The 26,072-nt window shown below is 36.6% G+C and overlaps 1 protein-coding gene across 3 annotated transcripts in view; it reads left to right on the forward strand.

Annotated features, from left to right (window-relative positions):
• LOC143228770 (uncharacterized) overlaps positions 1 to 15,219 on the forward strand; it is a 128,224-nt gene extending 113,005 nt beyond the window's left edge. For all 3 annotated transcript variants that reach the window (XM_076460107.1, XM_076460108.1, XM_076460105.1), the window contains 4 exons: positions 7,436 to 7,882; positions 9,149 to 9,211; positions 9,941 to 10,133; positions 12,193 to 15,219. In XM_076460107.1, the coding sequence (XP_076316222.1) occupies positions 7,436 to 7,882; positions 9,149 to 9,211; positions 9,941 to 10,133; positions 12,193 to 12,301 (812 nt within the window). In that variant the 3' untranslated portion in view covers positions 12,302 to 15,219. The remainder of the gene's footprint in view (positions 1 to 7,435; positions 7,883 to 9,148; positions 9,212 to 9,940; positions 10,134 to 12,192) is intronic.
• Positions 15,220 to 26,072: the final 10,853 nt, after the last annotated feature.

The raw sequence follows: 26,072 nt of genomic DNA on the forward strand, positions 1-26,072 counted from the left end.
GGAAATTTAACATAAATAAAATTTCTACCTTATTTTCAGGTAGAATTATTTTATGAGAAATGTAATTGCGAAATAAAAGAAAGCCCAGCAATTTATATATGCAGCTATTTGCTTTTATAAGAAAAAATGTTTGACCCTGAACTTAAAAAAGTATACTATTTTCTTAATTTATTTTAATATTAACCCTATATATACATGAAACTCTTAAGCAGTCTGTCTCCTGATAGAACCCTGGCATGACCAGGTGGTTAGGGCACTCGATTCGCAACTTTCGGGTTCGAATCTCCGTCACACCAACCATGCTCGCCCTTTCAACCGTGGGGGCGTTATAATGTCTCGATCAATTCAATTATTCATTGATAAAAGAGTAGCCTACGAGTCAGCGGTGGGTGGTAATGATTACCTGCCTTCCCTCTAGTCTTACACTTATGGACGGCTAGCGCAGATAGCCCTCTTTTAGCTTTTCGCAAAATTCAAAAACATAGAATCAAATCTCCTGACGGCTGAGTTCGATTCTTCGCGGATGGCACAACAAACATGGCTTTTGTTAAACGTCCAACCAACCTAATATCTGATCCACCCAGCTCTATTTCACACCTTGGAGGTACGTCTTCCGTTAAAGCAGGAATAATAGCACATTTTATTACGTCGGTTTAATAACAGCGTGAAACAAATTGACCTTGGCTTTCAGTGAAAGTCATGTTGTGGACGTACAGACATTTACTGGATGCCGTTCAACTTTCCATTCTCTCTTTTTTACGTGAATCATAAGGGTGCTCACTTATAACACGTAGCGTCGGACCAGACAGCTTCTGTCTATTTGTCCACGTGACTATTTAACGTCACAGCGTGTGGCGGCCTTCTTTGGAATTTGTAGAAACAAAATGCTATGGCCTCAGACTTGTATGGGTGTCTCACTGGAAGTAGTAATGTTTACGAGTTACATGTGAGAGTGTGCCCTATCTTTTGATTGTGTACACGTCTACAGGCGCATTTATGTTTATATAAATCGTGTATTGTATTCCACCATTTACACAGGGGTGGACAAAATTGTGCTCCTTTCCCTGAAAATGTTAATTTGTTATTAGAAAAAAGACATGTAAAACCATGTGTTTAACACGCACTCGACGAGATTTATTAAAATGCTATCTCAAATCCTAATTTTAACTCTGATTTTCCTAAACTTTTCATGATTTTAGTTACATTTTCTCATAAACAAACAGTTTTGCACGTGCTGTAGATTCTACATCGTTTCCCAATTAGCCTAAAAAAAATGATCAAGCAAGTTTCTCTGCAATAATCGAACGTAAAATTGAAACTCAAAATGACACAAACCAGCTTCACAAGTTCGTATTCAGTTAGCATTGCATTGTTTTTCACATCGAAGTGGCAAGCTTCCAATGAGTTTGTGCAGATAATCCGGGCCCTGTATGGCCAGGTGGGTTAAGGCGTTCGAGTCCCTGTCGCACCAAACGTGCTCGTCCTTTCAGTCGTGGGGGCGTTATAATGTGACGGTCAATCCCGCTATTCGTTGGTAAAAGAGTAGCCCAAGAGTTGGCGGTGGGTGGTGATGACTAGCTACCTTCCCTCTATTCTTACACTGCTAAATTAGGGACGGCTAACGCAGATATCCCTCGAGTAGCTTTGCGCGAAATTCAAAACAAACAAACGCTTAAAGTTATTGTTATTTTTGGTTTATCTCCGTGTCAACAGAATTATATGTTCGTTACGATTATATATTTATATGAAAATCTAAAGGGATTTTTTTCGCGAATCCATCTTTTCTATATTAGAGAAAACTTAACCCTAGAGCAAGCTCACACTTGGGGTCAGTTTCAGTATGACTGTTATAAGCGCCATCTGTAATTTTGAATTGGCAGACTAAAAAGAAGGTAACTTCTCAAAAAACACCACCACTGTAACCTTAACTTGTTGACTGCCAAGTATTTCAGCTGCTACGGCAACTCCGAACCAAGTTCAAAATACAACTCTAATGCTTCTTCATTTTGTAACCTTTTTCGTGACGCCATTTTGGATCGAAAGTGAAATAGTATGTAAGTAGGTCAAATGCATGTATCTAGCGTTGAAGTTAGGTATTACTGATAACGAATTAACTCGTATGTGGCACTGCGTTACCGATTGGCTTGGACGAGTTATCTCGTCTACAGCATTGAACAGGTTAATCCATTTCCAAATCTAATCGAACAGTAGGATTTGACTGATACTCTTATAACTCACTCATCTATAGTCCCAAAGTGCGGAACAAGTGAGCTACTTGTTGACGGTTTACCATGGTAAACAAAATAATGGTAATATATACCGTACATCTGTTCAATATCTTCTAGACTGTTTGATTTTTGCTCATATATTTGTGATGCTCTGTCTTGTATCAGAAGTTTCTAAAATGGCTGGAAGTACTCGATTCTTACACAGAAGGAACGATGCAATTGTTTCTGTCTCCGAAAATATTACCTTACCTTTGAGTTCTGATTTCGTGTTGTTGTGGCTGTGTGTAGTGTATAGTCCACAGTTCCTGACCCACTTACCTCAATCCCTCGAGCTGCTCCCGTCCGGTTTTTGAATCGGGTGGGTGGGGGCAAAAGAAACGGAGATGTTTATTTCAAAGTTGCTTATTTGTTTATCTGTGAGCCAGATGACGTCAGTTTGAAATAACAATGACATCGAACTCGAATCGACGACGCTGTGAGTGTTACGTCAGCTCACAAAACAGAATTTATCCCCTCCCTCTCCTTACCTAACGATATTCTTCCGGTCGACCTCAAGGAAGAGAGAAAAAAAAAAAAGGTCTCTTGACCCTGAGAAGATAATGATATTAGTCCACGGGATTCCCAGGCCCCAGGGTTAATTTAAAGAGGGCGTAAAGGGAAGAGTCCTTAGTGAAACTAATGTTTGTCATTGTTGTTGTTTACCTGGGCAGCAGCGAAATAAAGTGAGAGAAAAAGGAAGTTCAGGACATGTTTGTTCGTCAGAGGTCGCTTTTCTTCCATAATATTATGTGAAACATTTCCGATGTATTGTTCGCTCCATCTGGTTTGGTTTGTTTAGAATTTCGCGCATCGTGTAGATGGCTATCTGCGCTACCCGTCCTTAATTTAGCAGTGTTAGACCAGAGTGAAAGCAGCTAGTCGTCGCCACCCGCCGCCAACTCTTGGGCTACTCTTTTACCAACGAATAGTGGGATTGACCGTAACGTTATAACACCTCCACGGATGAAAGGGCAAGCATATTTGATGAGACGGAGATTCGAACTCGCGACCCTCAGATTACGAGTGGAGTGTTTTAACCACCTGGCCATGCCGGACCTCGGTCCACCTGGACAGAAAGTAGAAAATATGTGTGAATATGCAATTTAAAAAAAAAATTTTTTTCTTATTTTATTATACATGATAACCAAAGATTTAAATAGGCCTTTTTTGAGAATTTAATGATTGAATAATCTAGTGATTAAGTTTTAATTAATCACGATAGAGCAATGCACTACATTGTACTGATATTGATAACCAAAGATTTAAATACTTTTATCAATATAATTTGATAATATTATACTTCATAAAGTTTTAAGGAAGATGAAGTTGTCCCCCGCTGGTACAACGGCAAGTCTAGAGATTTACAACGCTCAAATCAGGGTTCGAATCCCCTCGGTGGGCTCAGTAGATAGCCCCATGTAGCTTCGCTATAAGAAAAGCACAAGATGAGCTTAGAGCTCTCCCCTTCTCCACTGGCGAAGCGATAAGTCCGAAGATGTATAACAGTAAAATTCAGGTTTGGATACTCGTGGCGCAACAGCCCAGATAGTCCATTGTGTAGCTTTGCGCTTAATAACAGACAAATAAAGAACATTGAAAATGTACCGATGTTTAGACTTCAGAAAATATTAATAAATTAACCTCTGGTTTTTTATATTATAACTTTTCTCGAAAAATTATAGTTTACTTTGAGCGGAATAAGATATATCGTTGAATTTTAGGTCGACTAAGAGAGATTGGTAGTTAATCACACGCGAATTTGAAACCGTTTCACCTGAATACTTTATCTCTATAATACCTCTCGCAGCCCCGGTTTCCTTGACTTCTCATAACAGAACTGGAGATCTGGAAGAAACCAATTATACATGTACGATAAAAAAATCCCTTCCTTTATTTGTGCTTTTGGCTCTGCATGGCCTAGCGGTTTAGGCGTTCGACTCGTAATCTGAGGGTCCCGGGTTCGAATCTCGGTCACCCCAAACATGTCCGCCGTTTCAGCCGTGGAGGGGTTATAATGTGACGGTCAATCCCACTATTCGTTGGTAAAAGAGTAGCCCAAGAGTTGGCGGTTGGTATTGATGACTAACTGCCTTCCCTGTAGTCTTACACTGCTAACTTAGGGACGACTAGCGCAGATAGCCCTCTGTAGCTTTGCGCGAAATTAAAAAAACAAACTCACCCATTTCGTTGTGGGAAGTGTTAAAAAATTCTTGCTTCTTTCGAACTAAAGGCCATTAACTGCTAACTTATTTTGGTTGGTCATAATTAACCCGCACGTATAATTCACCTACAGCTGTTCAAGTGCTACCCTTACGCCTGCCGGTCACAGTCTTTTGTTTCCAGCTAGAACATTGACACCAACAATGACCTGTCCTTGATCTCTAGTGGAATACACCACACTATTAATGGCCCTAAGAACAAACCCAGCTTCGCCTATTATAGTTTTATAATATTATTTCATTCTTTCACTGTTTCATATTGAGAAGTATTTTACTATGTTTTCGAAAAATCTACCTTTTGTGTGTATTTTTCTTATTTTTTACGATGTTTTTTTATTAAAGAAACGAACATTTACGTCATGGAACCTTCGACTCACGTCACATTTTTGTAGCAATCACGAAAGGGTAAAAACAATCCTAGATTATACCGCAATTAACCAAGAACATTTTTAACTAGAGGCGTCATTTCCGTTTGCATTATCTGTTTCCGGTTTTCTTTTTTTCCAAAAATAATTAATACACGTTACAGTGGCTTAGCGGTATGTCTGCGGACTGTAAACGCTAAAAACCGGGTTTCGATACTCGTGGTAGGCAGAGCACAGATAGCCCATTGTGTAGCTTTGTGCTTAATTCGAAAACAACAACAACAACAAAACAAATAAAATTATTAAGTAAAAGGACCAGAGTTAGAACCACGTGAACTATTTAAAAAACATAATTCAGTAATTATGAAAGCATATGAACACAATATGACATATGAAGTGTATTTAGTGGTTACTAACCCTATCATATATTATTCAACTTTGTCTAACCCTAACTCCCGTAATGATATCTAACCACATGTTTTTTCTTACGTCTTTTTTATTGTTTTACGTGAAACGTTTGTAATGTTCCAAAAGGAATAATAAAGTAATTAACTGTTTATTATCTTAATAATGAGACAAGATGAAAATACTAGTACATATATTTTTCAGGAGAAAAAAGCCCCCTTCAGTGGTTCACTTTGTTTTGAATTTCGCGCAAAGCTATACGAGGGCTATAAAGGGCGAGCATGTTTGGTGTGACGGGGATTCGAACCCACGTGGCAGTGCCGGCCTAACTTTGAGCTTCACAACAAAGAAAGACAATTGAACATGTGCTTATATTTAGGCCCGGCATGGCCAGGTGGGGTAAGGCGTTTGACTCGTAATATGAGGGTCGTGGGTTCGAATCCGTCTTGCACCAAACATGCTCGCCCTTTCAGCCATTGGGGGAGTTATAATGTGACGATCAATCAGTCAAGAGTTGGTGGTGGGTGGTGATGACTAGTTGCCTTCCCTCTAGTCTTACACTGCTAAATTAGGAACGGCAAGCGCAGATAGCCCTTGAGTAACTTTGCGTGAAATTCAAAAAAATAACTTATATTTAAGCTTGAGAAAAATGTTGTTTACTGCGTGATAAAACCGTAATATTTGTTTACTGTAGTAGCTATAAGTAATAAGAAGAGAAAAAAAAATCACCATGAAGAATTTCCCATTTTAAAACGCATCTACATATTCGTTTTGCTTAAAAACAAATATAATTCTAACAGAACTATGCTGTCTGATGAATTTCGTGAAGCCGGTTTCGACAGTTTCGAGAAAATGTGGAACTATTACTGATGTGATGTCTGTTTTCAAGAACACACATACAATTTGTGATCGACTCAACAGATTACACGATGTAGCTTTGTTATCAGAAAAACACGCATGTTCTTCCTCTAACAGCGCTTAACGACAACCCGTACGAAACCTCCGCTTCTTGTTGTCCAGACTAGCTCCACCTGCTTGTGAAAAAAAGCAAAAAGCACAAAAAGCAAACAGTTACTTATTGATTTAAATCTCACAACGGTGATGGCAATACCCTTTCAAGGCTACGGTTATCATTGGTTTTTCAGTTGAATTTTACTCAGGTTTTCTTGTCGCCATCTATTGGCAGTTATTAAAACTATTATTGTCAATTAACAATATACCTAATAATGTCATAACAATTAAAACGACTATCTTATTTAGTTAATTTATGTGAAGCTGTTGAAATGTTTCAAGTTATTTCAGTCTGTATGTCATATCATGTTCACGCGTTTAAGAAAAAATATAGTGTTTGAATTTCGCGCAAAGCTACTTCAGGGCTATCTATGGTAGCTGTCCCTAATTTAGGAGTGTAACATTAGAGGGAAGGCAACTAGTCATTACCACCCACCGCCACCTCTTGAGTTACTCATTTTACCACCGAAAAGGGGGATTGACCATCACATTATGACGCTCCCACGGCTGAAAGGGCGAGCTAGTTTCGTATGGCGAGGATTCGAACCCGCGACCCTCGGATTACGAGTCAAGTGCCTTAACCACCTGGCCGAGTAGGGCCAGACTAGAGAGAAGACAGCTAGTCATCACCACCCACCGCCAACACTTGGGATACTCTTTTACCAACGAATAGTGGGATTGACCGTTACAATATAACGCCCTAGCAGCTGAAAGGGCGAGCATATTTGTTGTGACGTGGGTTCGTTTATCACAGTTATAGCTGCGAAGATTTATACTAACTAGCAATATATCATATATACATATATATCTATCAACTTATTTACTTTAGAAGAGGTTCTCGAAAGTTCAGTTGGCAACAATATTTAACTTACACACATAGTAAATTGTTGACTCTTACGCTCAAGAATCTTCCACACATTTAGGGAAGAGGCGGAAATTTCTTAACACACATTTAATAGTATACGTTATATACATTTCTAAACAAATATTTAACTAAAACGAACATCGACGTTGAAATAAATGTATAACAATAAACCCGTTACAATATCGTAAGGATAATGTCCGATTTCTTGTCGTATGTCATCTAGGACCTGGTAATATAAATTATTTTAAATATGTTGCTGGTTTTTAATATTTAATTACATGAGATTTTTTTTTTTTTTTGCAGTTCCTAGTATCATATCCCTGTCGCCAGAAGGCCACTACAAGACCTCACAGCCCCACTACTTAAAAGAGTCTCCTGTTCCACATAGCATCAACAGCAGCACCTCTCAATATAGTGTGGGTTCACCCCCCTCAGTGACTCACCAGCACTCATTCCCCGTACAACATCGCACCATATCTTCAGTCCATCAAAACAGTTTCCATGTTACGAGTACGAGCCACTTGAATTCCCCACATTACGTGGGGCAGTCAACTCACCATTCACATCACGAGGCACACCATTCCCCGTTAAATATTCCTTCTTCATTCTCACCAACATCCACCAGACAGCCATCAGCCATTCCAACATCTGTGATTACAGCGGCTCACAGCAGTACTAGTCTTGGAAATGATTCGGATCCGTCCTGTTATGTTCACGATCTCTCTTCCCAGCCACGATCCAAGAAGAAAGGTAAGTTTTGTTAAATGTTCACTGTCCACGTAAGGGCTGTTATTTAACAAGTAGGTAACTGAATGAATAGTCTTATGAAACAAATACGCCTTTTTTTTTTCTTCTTCTTTTAGCAATTACACTGCGCAACAATTTTTGAAACGTTTTTGCTGATTGTGACAGGTACCTGGTGGATATGTACAAATATAGTTTTGGTTTTGCTTCATCACGTAGGAACTCTGAGAAATAGACAGTTAACTGTTTACCGGCAGTAACGTATTTAATTGTGTTTGTTTCTAATACACTATTAAGTTCAACATAATTAAAAGTGTTTTGCTCCTGATTTTCGTTTGTATTCAATGTCCGGTGCATCACGTTGCAGTGTCCAACAGTAGTCAGCAAGCATTGACGGGTTCCAGTTGTCCTGATATCGTTTTTTCATTGTAGCAATGTCCTGGTGAAACTGAAGATTTCAATGAAACGGTACGTGATGGACAAATTTGGATGTGATTTTCGTGATCAGCAGCCAAAAATCTATAAGGAACACCCAACAGTGTTGGAGAAGCAAAAACGTTGTTGTGCAGAGTTATTTAAGTTTTGGTATTACATGTGACTTCTGAAGTTTTAACTTTCATCATTTTCATGTCATTATTTAAAGAAAGCATTCACAGTAATGTCATACATGAGTCCAGGCCCGGCACGGCCACGTTGTTAAGGCACTCGACTCGTAATCCGAGGGTCGCGGGTTCGAATCCCCGTCACACAAAACATGCTCGCCCTTTCAGTCGTTTAGCAGTTTAAGACTAGAGGAAAGGCAGCTAGTCATCAACACCCACCGCCAACTCTTGGGCTACTCTTTTATCAACGAATAATGGGATTCACCGTTATAACTACCCCACGGCTGATAGGGTGAGCATGTTTAGTGCGATGGAGATTCGAACCAGCGACCCTCAGATTACGAGTCGAACGCCTCAACCACCTGGCCGTGCCGGGCCTGTCATTATGTATAGAATGCAATGATGGTTAAATTCTGAACTTCAACTCAATCTGAACTGTATTTTCTGAACCACCTTACAAGTAACCGTCAAACATTCACTTTTTAACATCTAAAAGAAACTTTCACGGGTTCGTATTATTAATTTGTTTATAATTGGTGTTTATGTTATCATGGAAGGGTGTTAGAGAGTATAGTGCATGTCGCCATCTAGTGGTATAGAAAATAGTTTCTAGAATTATTTTGAACAGCTTTTATTGGTCGAATTTTTTAAAACTGTTATTATTTTTCAGGTCGAAAGCCAAAGAACCCGGATGGAGGTATTTTATCCCCTATTAAAAGGAAAAGTAAAGAAGGTAATATTAATCTATTGTATTGAATTATTTGTTTACTCTCCCAATTTACATTGTAGTTTAACAGGTGAATATTATACACTGTTAACTTGGTTTATGTTCTTGCATACTTTTATATAGTTCACCTCCTGTTATTCTTGGCTCACAGTGCTTCTACTGGAATTATATCTACCTTCTTCTATTTTTGCTATTATTAGGGTTGTATGTCTGCGGGTTTACAACACTAGAAACCTAACAATATAACGTCTCACTCGAAAATGATGTTTCTCAAACTTCCAAAAACAACATCCGGGCACGCTTCATTGGCTAATTTCCACAGAGTGTATAATATAAATTAGACATCCCGTGTGACCTCTGATTCCAGAAATTGCCACTAGATGTCACTATTTGAAAACGTATATTATCCTTATTTATATGTTCCCATTAACTAAGCCTAACAACCTATGTCAGAAAAGAACCAACCAACTCTTTAATCCAAAGAAACAAACAAACAAAATTAAGGTTCTTTTGTTACTACTGGACGTTTTTTTCTTATAATTATTTATTATCCCTTTCTTATTGATTAAAATGAATGTTTTTGCATTAAGCCTAACGTGTTGTTAAATATCGGATTTCTTATCCGTATATAAGGAATAGAGTGTGTTAGGGTTAGAATTATAGTCTTGTATTTGTAATCGTAAAACAACGACATATTATTTTTAAATGTATAGGTTTGATGACATTATTATATAGGTTCAACGACGTATTTATGGGAATTTCTGCTTAAACTGCTACAAGACACAGAATATTGTCCTCGCTATATTAAATGGACCAATAGAGAAAAGGGAATCTTTAAACTGGTCGACTCGAAGGCTGTGTCTAATCTGTGGGGTATACATAAAAATAAACCAGACATGAATTATGAAACAATGGGACGAGCTCTCAGGTAAGAACTGGTAATCACAATTATTAACATTCAGTACAGTATCACGTGTGTAGTACAAATAAAACGTGAGTTTATAGTAAAAGTTATTAAAAGTTCTTACGGCTGTGAAACATTGAATCTTAATCGTGTATACTTAACCCACCACAATATCTACCACTTGTTTTTGTATTACAATCTCCCCTCTCCATTATGCCGACAAAGGAAATGAAGTGACTGTTTTCTAAAAGCGACGTGACACCAAACAGTAATAAAACATGGTGACTGTTTACCACAAACAGTATGACATCTAACAATAGTAAAATAGGGTGACTGTTTACCACAAGCATTGTGAAGTCCACCGATAGTAAAATGAGGTGATTTTTTTCCACAAACAATATGACATCCAACAATAATAATAAAGGGTGATTTTTTGTGCAAACAATGTAACATCCAACAATAATAAAATGAGATGATTTTTTCCACAAACAATATGACATCCAACAATAATAATAAAGGGTGATTGTTTCTGCAAACAATGTAACGTCCAACAATAATAAAATGGGGTGATTTTTTCCACAAACAACATGACATCCAACAATTATACTAAAGGGTGATTGTTTCTACAAACAATGTAACGTCCAATAATAATAAAATGGGGTGATTTTTTCCACAAACAACATGACATCCAACAATAATAATAAAGGGTGATTTTTGTACAAACAATGTAACGCCCAACAATAATAAAATGGGGTGATTTCTTTCCACAAACAACATGACATCCAACAATAATAATAAAGGGTGATCGTCTCTACAAACAATGTAACGTCCAACAATAATAAAATGGGATGATTTTTTCCACAAACAACATGACATCCAACAATTATACTAAAGGGTGATTGTTTCTACAAACAATGTAACGTCCAACAATAATAAAATGGGGTGATTTTTCCACAAACAATATGACATCCAACAATTATACTAAAGGGTGATTGTTTCTACAAACAATGTAACGTCCAACAATAATAAAATGGGATTAATTTTTTCCACAAACAGTATGACATCTAACAATAATAATAAAGGGTGATTGTTTCTACAAACAATGTAACGTCCAACAATAATAAAATGGGGTGATTTTTTCCACAAACAATATGACATCCAACAATAATAAAATGGGGTGATTTTTTCCACAAACAACATGACATCCAACAATAATAATAAAGGGTGATTGTTTCTACAAACAATGTAACGTCCAACAATAATAAAATGGGATGATTTTTTCCACAAACAACATGACATCCAACAATTATACTAAAGGGTGATTGTTTCTACAAACAATGTAACGCCCAACAATAATAAAATGGGATGATTTTTTCCACAAACAACGTGACATCCAACAATAATAATAAAGGGTGATTGTTTCTACAAACAATGTAACGTCCAACAATAATAAAATGGGATGATTTTTTCCACAAACAACATGACATCCAACAATTATACTAAAGGGTGATTGTTTCTACAAACAATGTAACGTCCAACAATAATAATAAAGGGTGATTTTTTGTACAAACAATGTAACGTCCAACAATAATAAAATGGGGTGATTTTCTTTCATAAACAATGTGACATCCAACAATAATAAAATGGGGTGATTTTCTTTCACGAACAATGTGACATCCAACAACGATAAAACGATTGAACTTATATCTGATTAAAGGAATGAAAGTTTGGTAAACACATAAAGAAAGTCATATTAACTTATAGTCCATTTATACACACCAGAACCTCAATATACACCTTTTAAAATTTTTTGTTGTTGTTTACAATTTCCAAACATTTAAAATAGTTTAGGGTTTGTTGAATGTGTGAGACGTAAAATAATAATAAAAAATAATACATATAAATCTTATATTAGAAAAAATTAAGTTAAAAAGGCACCAGTCTTTGATTAACTCAATATATTAACTATTCGTAATGCATTATCAAGGACCCGAACAATCATGTTGTAATGTAAAAACACAATGCTTTCAGGAACTAGGACCCGAACAATCATGCTTGTAATGTAAAAACTCTATGCTTCCAGGTACTACTACCAGAGAGGAATCTTGGCGAAAGTAGATGGCCAGAGGTTGGTGTACCAGTTTGTTGAGGTACCAAAAGACATAATTGAAATAGATTGCTCAGGAGTTTAGTGGAATTAATGGTTTATTATGATAAAATATTCTAATTTATGATAAGCCAGTATCCAAAACGTCGTCGTAACAACAAGATATATATCGTGAAGGAGCTAAAAAAAAAAAAAAAAAAAAAGATCGAAGAAGACGAATCGTACCAGTCCGAGTTTCCAAAATGTTGGCATGACAACGGAAAACAATTTAGGCTTAAAGTATTTGGGAAGGGACAGATTTTGCCTTGATATTTTTAGTTGTGTTTTTAATATTAAATAACAATCACAGTACTTTCCATTTTTGGATTGCTCCAGCGATGCTGTGTTTGTTTTATATATATATATATATATCAGGGATACTTACACTGTATTGTTATTTCACAAATATTCCAAACAAATGTATTTATTTTTGTGATAACAAGTTGTACCTTCTACTTACATTTAGATGACAACGTCTCATAAGGTTATGTGCTTTTAAGTCGTAACTAATTGTAATAGAACTTTTGTGTACGAAATTTCAGAATTGAGATGATTGTAGTCGTTTAAAAATGTTTCGTTTTTGGGGAATAATATACTTTTTCTTTCTTTTTTTTGTGTCGCAGAGTCAGTCCACTGCCGTCAAATGAAGACTTTATTTAGCCTTTAAACAATTCTATCACTTCCACTAGTGCCCTCTAGTGGTATAATATTTAATAATTTTGACTTTCACTAGTGTCCTCTAGTGGTATAATATTTAATAATTTTGACTTTTACTGGTGTTCTCTAGTGGTATAATATTTAATAATTTTGCAAGCGAGTTATACAGATATATTCAGGGCAAATTTTTAAGTGGACCAACAATACGATATTTTGCACAATTTTATATGTCCATCTAAATCTTCGATAACTTACAAAAAATTCATCATTGTTCTCTTTTGACGAACTTATAATAATTTTACAAAATATAAATACTAATATTATTATCAGTACACTTAATTTTAAAACTTTTAAAACAATTTAGAAATTGTTTTGTTTTCTTTCTTTTTATTTCTCTCACTCTGTTTAATGGTATTTGTGGAAAAATTTTATAATGTTCCGACTGTCCATTGTGCCTTTATATTTGTCCGTTTGTATGACCAGCTGTTTGGTTTTGTTCGTAATAAATTTTCAGCATTTCTAAAATAATTTCGAAATTTTCAAAGGAAAAAATATCTTAAGCCTTTTTTGTTTTCAGGCTTCTAGTTGTTCGTTTTCTCTTTCATTAGTTGTCTTGTAAATAACAAAATTTAATACGTCTGAGTGTTTGTGTATTGATGCATAGACTGTATAGACTGTTATATAGACAGCAAGTGAATGCTGTTCAGAAGCAGAAGCTAAGAAATATTATAACAATAACTTAACACATAACATACCCAAACCTCAAAGTAAAGAAAGCTATTAGTCCCGTATCGAACGATAAAAGAAAATATATTTCTTACGTTGCTTAACTATACATCCAAATATTTTATTCCAGTGAGAAAGTATGCACTTCATAAAAGCTTTATCTAAATTACGTTTTTATTATCGAGCTAGAACCTATGCTCCCAAAATGACAGCAAAAGGGGTGAGTTCGTGGTGGGTTTATGTGACGGTCAATCCCATTATTCGTTGGCAAAAGAGTAGCCTAAGGGTTGGCGGTGGGTGGTGATGACTAGCTGCCTTCTTTCTAGTCGTACACTGCTAAATTATGGATGGCTAACGCAGATAGCCCTCGAGTAGCTTTGCGCGAAATTCAAACACAAACGAAGTCATAGTTTAATAATTCGTTTGTTATTTTTAGTTATGGTATCTAGTTTATTAGTTTAACTTCTACATAGTGATTGAACTTGAAACCAGCTAATTTTTATTTCTTTTAATTCGTTATGTTGTTACCTCTTTCAGTTGAAATTCGTTTTACGTTCGACGTTGTTGAACTGAAAACAATTTAAAAGGAAGATTAGCCAGGTCAGTGACCATAGGTCAATGTCATAGTTGCTATTCAAGCAGTATCTTTTGAGATACATAGAAGTAGCAAGATTTCTTATTGCAATTTCAAGACTATGGAGTCAATAGAAACCAAACGACAAATTTTTGCATATCGTCCAGAGAGGGCGTTGTTCTGCACAAAAGATATTTTGCTTATGTAACTACGATAGTTATAAATATGAATATTAACATGTTGGACCTTTCTATCTATATGCACGTTAAGATCCTATTTGAATATTTAGACTTTTCAGAGACTTGCTTCTAAAGGGAGGAGATACAATACTTGGAAAACCTGGAATGTCTCCATAGTTTTATATCTGATTTTTTAAACATTTACAGGAATAGAGTATTTCTGTGTGAGAGTTTATCGTTGGAAAGTATGTTTATATGATAGATGCAGGATTTGCATATCAGATGTTTGTAACCATTTTTGCGAAGGGTATATCAGAGCTTTCTTTCCGAATCTTGTTTTGTGGCTTTTGTTGTGAAGGGTATATAAGAGCTTTCGTTATGACTCATATTTTGTGGCCTTTGTTGTGAAGGGTATATAAGAGCTTTCGTTATGACTCACGTTTTGTGATCTTTGTTGTGAAAGGTATACTATAGATTTTGTTTTTGTAACTGATGTTGGACGTGCACGTTAGATTAATATAGATAATTATAAGTTATTTGTGTATTTCATATATTTAAGATAACCTCGATCTCTCCAAAATAGGAAAGGAAATAAAAAAAAAGTTGTGATATATTAATAAATATTGTCTCTATGATAGAGCCCGACAGGTGGCGCTTTAAAGTTTCCATCTACATATAATCTTCTTTCAACAAATTTATGACTTAAGGACTGTGTCCAGTAAACTTTCCTGGGCATTGACAGAGACTTTTAGTGACTGATCCACCTGATACTTATTTGTGCTGGATTAATGTGACTATAATATGTGTACAATAACAATAAATAATTACATAATTGGTTGTTGCTTGTTGTATTGGTAAAAATTACAACTAAATCTTGAAATGATTAAACTGAAGTTCAGTCACACGAACATTTACAAATTTACATTTCATCTAAAATACTTCTAAAAATTATCTAAATTTACATTGTTGTTAATGGGTATTCTCACTGTTCTTCTATAACCTTATCTACCACGATGAAAATGTTAAGCCTAATTAGGCTTAATTTTAACATTCGATATCATTCACTTATCCGTAACACAGCGGTATGTCTGGAGACTGATAAGGATACGAACCCGGGTATCGATACCAGTGGTGGATGGAGTGCGGATAGCTCCTTGTGAAACTGTGTGTTTGGTTACAAACAAATTACTCACGTTTTAAAAAAGTAATTTATAGACGACCTACAAGGAAGACATTAGTTTTAAAAATAGTGATTGAAGATATTCAAAAAGCTCATATAATTTTATTTGTAATTAAAATTAACTTTTTATTGAAAAATACACAAATATCTACGAGTATTAAAATCTGTACAAATAAGAAGACGATATTAAAACAAATCAAAAGCATAAAAGTAACAAAAAAATTTAAATGCCAATTGAGATACATTTAAGTAACACATACGACATCTTAAACTTTTAAATATATATTGTTCTAAACGCTTACGATTATTTCGCTTCCTTTTTTGAAAGTTCAAAGTTCAAGGTCCGCGAAAACTCGCTTTCTGTCATTGTTACAAAACATAATGTTTCAACATAACTGTGCTTTAGAAATTAAAGTACAAAGAGTTGTACCATTCAAATCTGGAAGAGTACGACTATTGAGCGACATCTATCGAGTATTTACTGAACTACTTTTTGTTTGTTTGTTTTTTTATTACCAACTTAAATCGAGCATGTAAAAACGTTGACAGATACAACCCGCCTTAAACTTTTAGGATCTACATTCTGTTTTAACCGACCTTATTATGTCTTTAGTGTTAAAGGTTTTGTTTTTTGAAGTGGAGTATTGTACTTTTTTTTTTTTCAAAAGTGGTGGGGGAGACGTATCCCTTATCAGGTCCTGCCGCCTATGTGAGTGTGTTTGTGTGTTTTCTTATTGCAAAGCCACATTGGGCTATCCGCTGAGTTCAACGAGGAATCGAGCCCCTGATTTTAGCTATGTATATCCGTAGACTCACCGCTGTACCAACGAGGGACCTCTCCGCCTTTGATTTAAAGGAACTGAAATCACTTTAGTTAGTCACCAACTTGTGTTTTTCACATGTAAATAATTGTTACTTGGGAGAATTTCAGTCGATACAGGAAGCTGTACAGACTCTTACGTGAAAGGAATTAATACATGATAAACCAAGCCTTAAATATCTCTTCTTTCTAAACAGCATCAGTGAAAAACTAACAGGCCAAACTCATTGGGCAAACTGAATCCTACGCAGAAACGTAAAGGGTTTTGTATGTAAAAATATGTTTCTGTGTATTAATTGCTAAGTGTAACTGTATTGTGAACGTAGATTGATAGCGCGATCATGGATAATATTAATTACCTCATGAACTGGACATGGCATAAAAACGGCGGAAAATGGCCAAAATTGAACACACCGTGAGTGACGTAACATGGGTCAATACCTAGAATTTTGTAACATTGCAAACAAGATAACAATTCCTGAAAAGAGGAAAAGGTCAATCTGACAGTTCATGGTCCAAAACGTGGACCGTACCTGAAGAAGCAGGTGGAAGAAATATTATGGAATGGATTTTGTCAAACAAATGTGTTTCGTTGGATTGGTGATGTGAAACTTTGATCTAGTTTCATTCTGATGTTTTATGCCATCTTTTTTTACTTCGGAAACGATTCTTTCGCCAGTTTCGATGTCATTTAAATAAGTTCTTTTTTACGTATTGTGCTGCCATCTTCTGAGAAGGCTGAAAATCATATCCAAATACTAAAGACTTCTAAAAAGCTAGACTCTCCCATTCGCTCATCAGGTCTGTAATCGTATAGCGCTCAATGCCAAGTTTCAATTCCCATGGTGAGCACAACATGGGTAGCCCATTGCATTGCTTTGTACTGAATTACAAGCAAATAAAACGCATCGAATGTGAGTTCAGTTGTAGCTCGAAACTAGGACGACGCAGTTCTCTCAACTCCGATACAACAACCACTAGACTGTACAGAAATATAAACTTCAAGAAGGAGTTAGTAATTGCATTGACAATCGAATCAAAACTTTGAAAACAACATAAAATATAACCTTTGAACTATTTTTTCTTAGGGTTAACATTACATTATGTCACTTTGTGATAAGATTGCCAATTCATAAAATAAAAAATAGAGGGCATCACAGCTTTTAATTTAAAATGACAAGATCAGAGTCTGAAGATCACTAGGTGATCGTGAATGTTGCAAGTCACGAAATGAAACATGTTCCAGAAACATCTGGAAAAAGGTTTGGTTTGTTTTGAATTTCGCGCAAAGCTACACGAGGGCTATCTGCGCTAGACGTCCCTAATTTAGCAGTGTAAGACTAGAGGGCAAAGCAGCTAGTTATCGTCACCCACCGCTAGTGAGATTGACCGTCACATTATAACGACCCCATGGCTGAAAGGACTAGCATGTTTAGAGTGATGGAGATTCGAAGTCAGAATGAATGACTTATATTTCTTAAAGTTGTATTGATGGAAAGACGTCCGAGCAGGCACGAGGGTCTTGACACAGAAGAAATTCTTTTTTTCCTTAAGTTGAGAGGCTCGGGATGGCCAGGTGGATAAGGTACTCGATTCGTAATCCGAGGGTCGCGGGTTCGAATCCCCGTCACACCAAATCCATGATGGGATGGACTGAGCAGTGGAGACAGCAACGCCATCCAAGGACAGACCCAATTCATCCAACTGCGCCTGGATACGAAGGCCCAAAGGAGCAATGGCAGATTATCTATTCTGAAAAAGCATGGCCCACCGAGGAGGAAAACACAAGATGTTTTGGTAAGAATCGAAATTTCGAAGAGGTTCATGAGACTCTTATGGCGAAACATAAGCCCCAAGAACTTTATCTCAAGGATCACAGGTAGTACAACTTCACCGATACAAAGTTCAGGATCAGCTAGCTGGATTTGGACACGTAGGTTAAACTGAGAAAGGAGGACACAATCCCAGGTGGGATACTGTAGTAAGGACTGCAGTTCTGAAGTTTACAGTAAAGAAAGTTGCAAGCAGTGGAGCTGAAGAGGATGATCATGAGACTCTGGACTGGAGGAGTGTAGAGAGACTCCATGTAGAGCTGAAGCCACTTTGGACTGGAGGAGTGTGGAGAGACTCCATGCAGAGCTGAAGCCACTCTGGACTGGAGGAGTGTAGAGAGACTCCATGCAGAGCTGAAGCCACTCTGGACTGGAGAAGTGTAGAGAGACTCCATGCAGAGCTGAAGCCACAAATGATGAAAAGGATCCAACATATTCAAGGCTTAGGTCCTGGCATAACCATGGACTAAAGACCCATATTCCAGTTTGGATTGAATGATGGTGCAATAGAACACTGATCTTCTCCCCATCAGATGGAAGAGAGAACATGGGGGATGTTCATTGCCCTTGTACACTTTCACGCATAGCTGCTTGATGTGTAAAATGAAGGTCAGATATGATCAAAAATAAGTTCCATGTCTCAAGGATCACTTTAACAAGTGAATGAGGGCAGTCTGAAGCTGATACTCAATAAACCTCTTGTTAGGCACTGACAGAAGATGTGGAAGTCGTTGAAATAGAGTATTCAGTCTTAAACCCACCACTATACTGGTACAGATATGTTGATGATACAATTGCTGGATTCACATCTACAGAACACGCAATTAGGTTTTTCAGTTACGTTAACTCGATACACCCCAACATTAAGTTCACCTGTGAACAGGAAGAACTAACCAAATAGCATTTCTTAACCTCAAAATCACTAGAACTGATACACAATTCAAAACAGAAATCTACAGAAAAATCACCCATACTGGTACTCAGCACATGAAACAAAACAAACACTCAACATACTAAGAAACCAAATAAACACAACCACAAAACTATGTTCACCTGATAAAATTAACAATGAAATCAACAAAATAAAACAACACTTCATCAACATCAACAAATGTCCTCAAAAAACCGTGGAAAAAAATATACACACACATCTAGACCAACAACAAACAAACAACAGTAAATCCCCAAGATACAACAAACTACAAAACTTTATACTGTTGTACACCATATGTTCCTGATATCAGCGAAAAAATAACCAACATTTGGAGAAAACTTATAACAAAACATAACATTCCAGTAAACACTAAATTTATTCAAAAATCAGATAGAAAACTAAAGTTCATACTGTGTAAAAACTACACTGACAAACACCACACCAACATTATTTATAAAATACAATGTGATAACTGCCACAACTTCTATATTGGAGAAACAAGTAGAAAAATGGAAACTGGATTAAAAAAACACAGAAAAACACCACATGTTTTTGAACATTGCATAAACGCAACATAACCATAGAAAACACCCAGATATTAAGTAGGGAAACAAATATAAATAAATACAAAATCAAAGAAGCCCTTACACAGAAAATAAAACCAAAATTAAACCAATATAAAGTAACACCTTTATACCTATACTAATTAATAACCTAACATACACCTGCAACGCTCCCTACAGTCCCGTACCCGTTTATACTCTCGTCCCTAAGACATGTGTCCGACAAAGGTCACTTTCAAACTCTCTCTTTCTTAACCTGAAGATGACCTAGGAAGATCGAAACGTCGTTCTCTCCTTATCAGTAAAAGTGTTAATACCAATACCAGCCGTTCTGAGATACATTTTTATTTCAAGTGGGTTTCTCGTCATCACGTAATACGATTACTACATGTCTAAAACGCAGTTACACATTACTTTCTTATTTGTTTCTTGGTGGCCAGTGGTAAATATGAGGGCTTATAACGCGTAAAATTAAGTTTCTATACTCGTTGTGGTCACAACACAGATAGCCCATTGTGTAGCTTTACGCATAACAATAAACAAATAAAAATGTTCGTTTTTCTCTGGTATTCCATTTGTAATAATATTTATATAATTTGAAAATGTTATATTTAAACGTCTGTCTATGTATCGCTTTATTCATTTATATATAACAAAGACAAAATGGAATTAGTAATCTAGGATTTATCTTCCAATATACATACAAGTCACCAACATGATTTGTGTAGTTATCTTAATCTAAATTACGCCCTCTAGTGACTCAACGGTAAATCTTATTCAAAGTACTAAAGTATAGTAGCTAGTTATTTTCAGCCTCACAAAAGTCTGAAGAAATCAATTAACATATTTTGTTTAAACAAATAGAGAATGTGGTTAAACGTATTATATATTTTGCACTATAGGGTTGATGCAGTTGGTTATATACGATTCATTATTGTTTATACTGTACAGTTGGTCTAAGAAACTGTAATGGTTGAACATTTCTTGTAGTTTAGATACACATATAACGTATAGCATGGCACAGCGTCTTAAACGATTAATTTACAGAACTATTACTATTTTCCATTGGTGGAAAATAGCGAAATTACTATGATGTGTTGTTTATCTATTAACAGGTATCTGAGAGACAAGAGCTAGGCAGTACTAAGTTCGTTTGTCTTCGAATTTAGCGCAAGGTTACACGAGGGCTATCTGTGCTAGCCGTCCCTAATTTAGCAGTGTAAGACTAGAGGGAAGGCAGCTAGTCATCATCACCCACCGCCAACTTTTGGGCTACTCATTTACTAACGAATATTGGGATTCAACGTCACATTATAACGCCCCCCACGGCTGAAACGGCGAGCATGTTTGGTAGGACGGGGACTCAAACCCGGGACCCTCAGATTATGAGTTGAGCATTAAGTGTCCAATTTGATGTCACCAGTGTCCTGGGTCCAATTTCTCTGAGGACGTACCTTACAGAAACATATCATATAATATTTTGACGATGTCGGGGCTTTCCAAACACGTTGAGTTTGAGCTAAGTTTTCCATCGAACAAGGAAATATACATATGGGAAAGGGGAGGTTTTTAAAAGTAGCACGCTGCCCGTAGAAAGCTCCTCGCTAGTACAGCGGTATGTCTACAGATTTACACCCTTAAAATCAGGGGTTCGATTCTCCTCGGTGGGCTCAGCAGATAGCCAACTGTGGCTTTGCTATAAGAAAACTTGGTCCCACTTTCCACATATAAAATATCCAAAAAAAAGTGTCACTATAATCACGCGCTCTTTACGGTTGTTTTTTAAAACAACAATTAGAAATGTTTCAGTAATTTAAAAATATTCGAGTCTAAAATCACTCCAGGAAGTATGTATTTAGTATTACACACATGTATCTACGGGATTTAATGTAACAAATACTGGAGTATAAATTACTAATTACTTGAATGTTAGTTTTCGATTGTAAATCTATTGTCAATAGATGGCGACAAAGTCGATGATGAGGTTCCGTACATTATTTCCCTATTTTGTATTTCAAACAGTTACAACTTTCAATAGGGGGTCTCGTCAGAAAAAATTATCCAAATATTGTCACTAGATGGCGATAATACAAACGTCTTTACTGTACGACAAAGGTAAACTATAGCACCTGTCTTGTTAGTTTTGTTTGTTGAGCCTTAGGTTTCAGACTTACGTAATTACGCGCATCCTAATTTTTATTGAATGAGTTGTGGGTTAAGGCGTTCTATTCGTAAGCTGAGGGTCGCGGGTTCGAATCCCGGTCGCACCAAACATGCTCGCCCTCCCAGCCGTTAGACGTATAATGTGACGTTCAATCCTACTATTCGTTGGTAAAAGAGTAGCCCAAGAATTGGCGGTGGGTGGTGGTGACTAGCTTCCTTCCCTCTAGTCTTACACTGCAAAATTAGAGACGGCTAGCGCAGATATAACTCGTGTAGATTTGCGCAAAATTCAAAAACAAAACAACATTGAATGAGCTATTACCAGAAAGTAAGATATGAAAAGGGTGATTTTCATTATGATACTGAGATTTGCATCACTTGTGATTTATTCATATATTTTAATTATTTTTTTATGCTGTAAACTAATAAAAGTTTTTGTTTATTTGTAATTAAGCACACAACATGATAACATATTAGCAACTACAGGTATAGAAAGCTAATCTCTAATGCTAATGTCTGCACACACATCGCTATGTCACTGGTGGGCTAATTAAAGTCAACCACGTTTCAGTTTATTTTGTAATTTGATAACGAAGGTTATTTCTATGCTTAGAGTTATATATTTCATATACACACTTTAAACACGAGCCATCACCGAGCTTTCTTGCACTTTTAGCTGTGGTGGTATTGTTATAACGTTACGGCCAATCTCACTTTTCGCTTGGGAAGAGTAGCCAAAAAAATGGCGGTGGGTGATGTTGACTAGTTGCATTCCCTCTACTCTATGGCCCGGCATGGCCAGGTGGTTAAGGCGCTCGACCTGTAATATGAGGGTCGCGGGTTCGAATCCCCGTCACACCAAACATGCTCGCCCTTTCAGCCGTGGGGGCATTATAATGTGACGTTGAATCCCACTATTCGTTGGGTGAAAGAATAGCCCAAGAGTTGGCGGTGGGTGGTGATGATTAGCTGCCTTTCCTCTGGTCATACACTGCTAAATTAGGGACAGCCACCACAGATAGCCCTCGTGTAGCTTTGTGCAAAAGTCAAAAAACAAACAAACCAACCATCATCTCTATCACTTCTAAATTTATGACAACCAGCTCAGATGTCCCGCGAGTAGCTTTACGCAAACATCGAACAAACAAACAAATCTATCGCACGTGATTTCTTAATAATTTCAGTTTTAGATGCAGCCGCAAGGCGGTATATTGCGCACGTTTTTGTCCTCAGTGGATAACATAAAGAAACTTAACCCAGTTTTAAAACTAACCCTGAGGCTCATCTGAGTTTGCAGTTGGTTACTTTTACTTTCTGCTAGCGGGTCCTCGAACTCCTCCGGGCAGTTTGGTGGAGTTCTGTGTTTTGACCTTGTCCCCAGCGTCTGAGTCAACATCCAATGGATGAAATTGCGATTAGCCTCGTTTCTGACTTCGAGTTTTTTTTTTCTCCTGAGTAAACAGTCTCGCGAACACTTGCTTTAAAGTAAATTACACAACTTTACATAAGTCATCAATCTGTTTTACTAGATACTAGCTGAATTTATTCATGTAACTTCATAACAACAACACTTGCCGATGTCCAAGTTCTTGATGAAATATTTTTAAACTGATTTATTTTGTAAGTAGTGAAAGTTTCGTGACCAGTGGATGTAAGTTGTCCTATCTTGACCCACTTCCCTCATTCCCTTTCTTTGTTAAATGAGTCGTCTTCTTAAAGTGACACGAATGACCAGAAAAATGTTATTTTCATCCAGGACTAAACGTACGATATATTTAATACTTAGAGAACAACAAACTAAAATAAAAACAAATACATTAGAGACAACTTTCACCCAGTGATGTTGTTTTTTTATGGTTCCATTACGTGATGGACAAACATGCTTAAATCCAACCCTTCACTTACTAGCATTATTTCTTTATAATGTTTACTACTTCATGATTAGGCCTATTTAAACATAATGGGTCACCACTAAGATGTTTTTTATCATGTTCGTTATATCACGACCAGACTTGATTTTTATTATATTCATTATAGAACCAGACTTGCTAGTTAAGCCTAAATGCTTTGTTTGTGTTAACAGCTACTTCAGATGTTAATGTAAGGTACTTTTACATCTAGATTTGCTTCATAACTATTACAGTCTAACTATTAATGTGTAAATCATTGATTGTAAAGTTTCGAGAATTGTTTTATTATTATTATTCTTATCCATTAAACCCTAATTTAATATCAAATTCTACGTCTGCACAGAATGCAAAAAAATATATATTTTTTCAAATGTACTCCGCAGGGTTCTCCAAAGTGTTCTGTTTCGAGGGTACGTACAACCAAAACTAAGAGTAACAAACGTTTCTATATATTGCTTTTTGAACTTCATGTTGTGTTGTAAGATACAGAGTGCATAATTCTTCTCGTGATTCATGGCATGCGCATGTTTTACTGATATCACTACAGTACAAATTGTGACGGCATTTCAGCGTTTACTGACTGGTACCGTTCTTGTATATACTCTCGTCCCCAAGACGTGTATATGTGTATTGTTTATATTAAAGCCACATAGGGCTATCTGCTGAGTCCACCGAAGGGAATCTAACCACTGATTTTAGTGTTGTGCTCGGCAACAATCGATTATAAACTCTCTCTTTGTTAACCGAAACGTTGTTCTCTCCTTATCAATAAAAGTGTTCATACCCTTACCAGCCGTTCTCAGATACATTTTTATTTCAAGTGGGTTTCTCGTCATCAAGAATGGCTGGTAACACACTGCTGTATAATAGTGCGAATGGTCTACGCTAGTCATCCCTAATTTATAAGTGTAAGACTAGAGGGAAGGCAGCTAGTCATCACCACCCACCGCCAACCTTTAGGCTACTCTTTTGCCAACGAATAGTGGGATTGACCGTAACATTATAACGTCCCACTGCTGAAAGGGTGAGCATGTTTGGTGTGACGGGGATTCGAACCCGTGACCTTCGGATTACGAGCCGAGTGCCTCAACCACTTGGCCATGCCAGGCCTTAAAATAAAATGATTCCGGGAAATGCCACGTGAGCAATGTCGAGAATCTCTTTCCTGCGCATGAGCAATTCCAAACAGCTCCTTTTGCGCATGAGCAATGTATAATAGCATTTTTTATTTCACAGCATATTAATAGTCGCTCAGCGGTATGTCCGCGGACTTACAACGCTAAAAACCAGGTTTCGATACCCGTGATGGGCAGAGCACAGATAGGCCCAATCAAAACAACAACAACATTAATAAACATTGTGGTTGTTGAACATGAATCAAACATCTAACTAAGCACGTTCTCTACTGTCTTACACTCAGTTACACAATCCCCATCAAACATGTGGTCAGCTATCGGTCAGTTATCTTTTTCTTTGCGAACCTGATGATGACCGAAGAAGGTCGAAACGTTGTTCGCTCCTCTGCATCAAAAATGTTCCCAACCCAAACCATCCGTTTTTACATAAATATTAATAAACATTACTGGATTTTATAATTTAAAAAAAAATGTAACATAAAGGAGAATGATTCTTACAAAAATAAAATTCAATTTTTATTTTTAATTAATGTCTTAACAGTTTGTTACACTCACAGTTTAAATCTCTCTTTCAATAACTAGTTTGGAATATGTTACACATCTGTACTAAATAAAAACTTCTGAGGTCGCTTCACTGAACACTGAAAACAGTACAATAAATGTACAACGTTTTCATAAGATTTTGTCATCTGCAGACACAGTTCACAGAGACACGTAAGTGTGTGTGTGTGTGTGTTTAGAATATTAATACCCAACATTTAAGTAAAATAAAACACAATCAAAAGGAAGGACCGCGTTGAAAACAACAAACCCAGACCTCTGATGACCAATGATATTTTTCTAATAAACAAAATCAAGCCTAAACAAAAATAAAAAACGTTGTACAAATCAAATGAATCCCCAAAATATAAGATATAATGTGGGTTATAAAATATTCCATAGGTGTTGGAGGTGACTGTAGTGTAGGACCAACATTGCTGTGGGGATACGCCGTCTATTAATCTTAACTTCCGTTCGCCAGTCTCACATGAATAGGCCCCGATATGGCCACAGTTCATAATCTGAGGATCACGAATTTGAATCTCAGTTACAATAAAAATGCTCGCCCTCTCAGCCGTTGGGTGTTATAATGTTATGGTCAAT

This window comes from Tachypleus tridentatus, chromosome 10 (genome assembly GCF_004210375.1).
Source record: "Tachypleus tridentatus isolate NWPU-2018 chromosome 10, ASM421037v1, whole genome shotgun sequence".
Taxonomy (NCBI): Eukaryota; Metazoa; Arthropoda; class Merostomata; order Xiphosura; family Limulidae; genus Tachypleus; species Tachypleus tridentatus.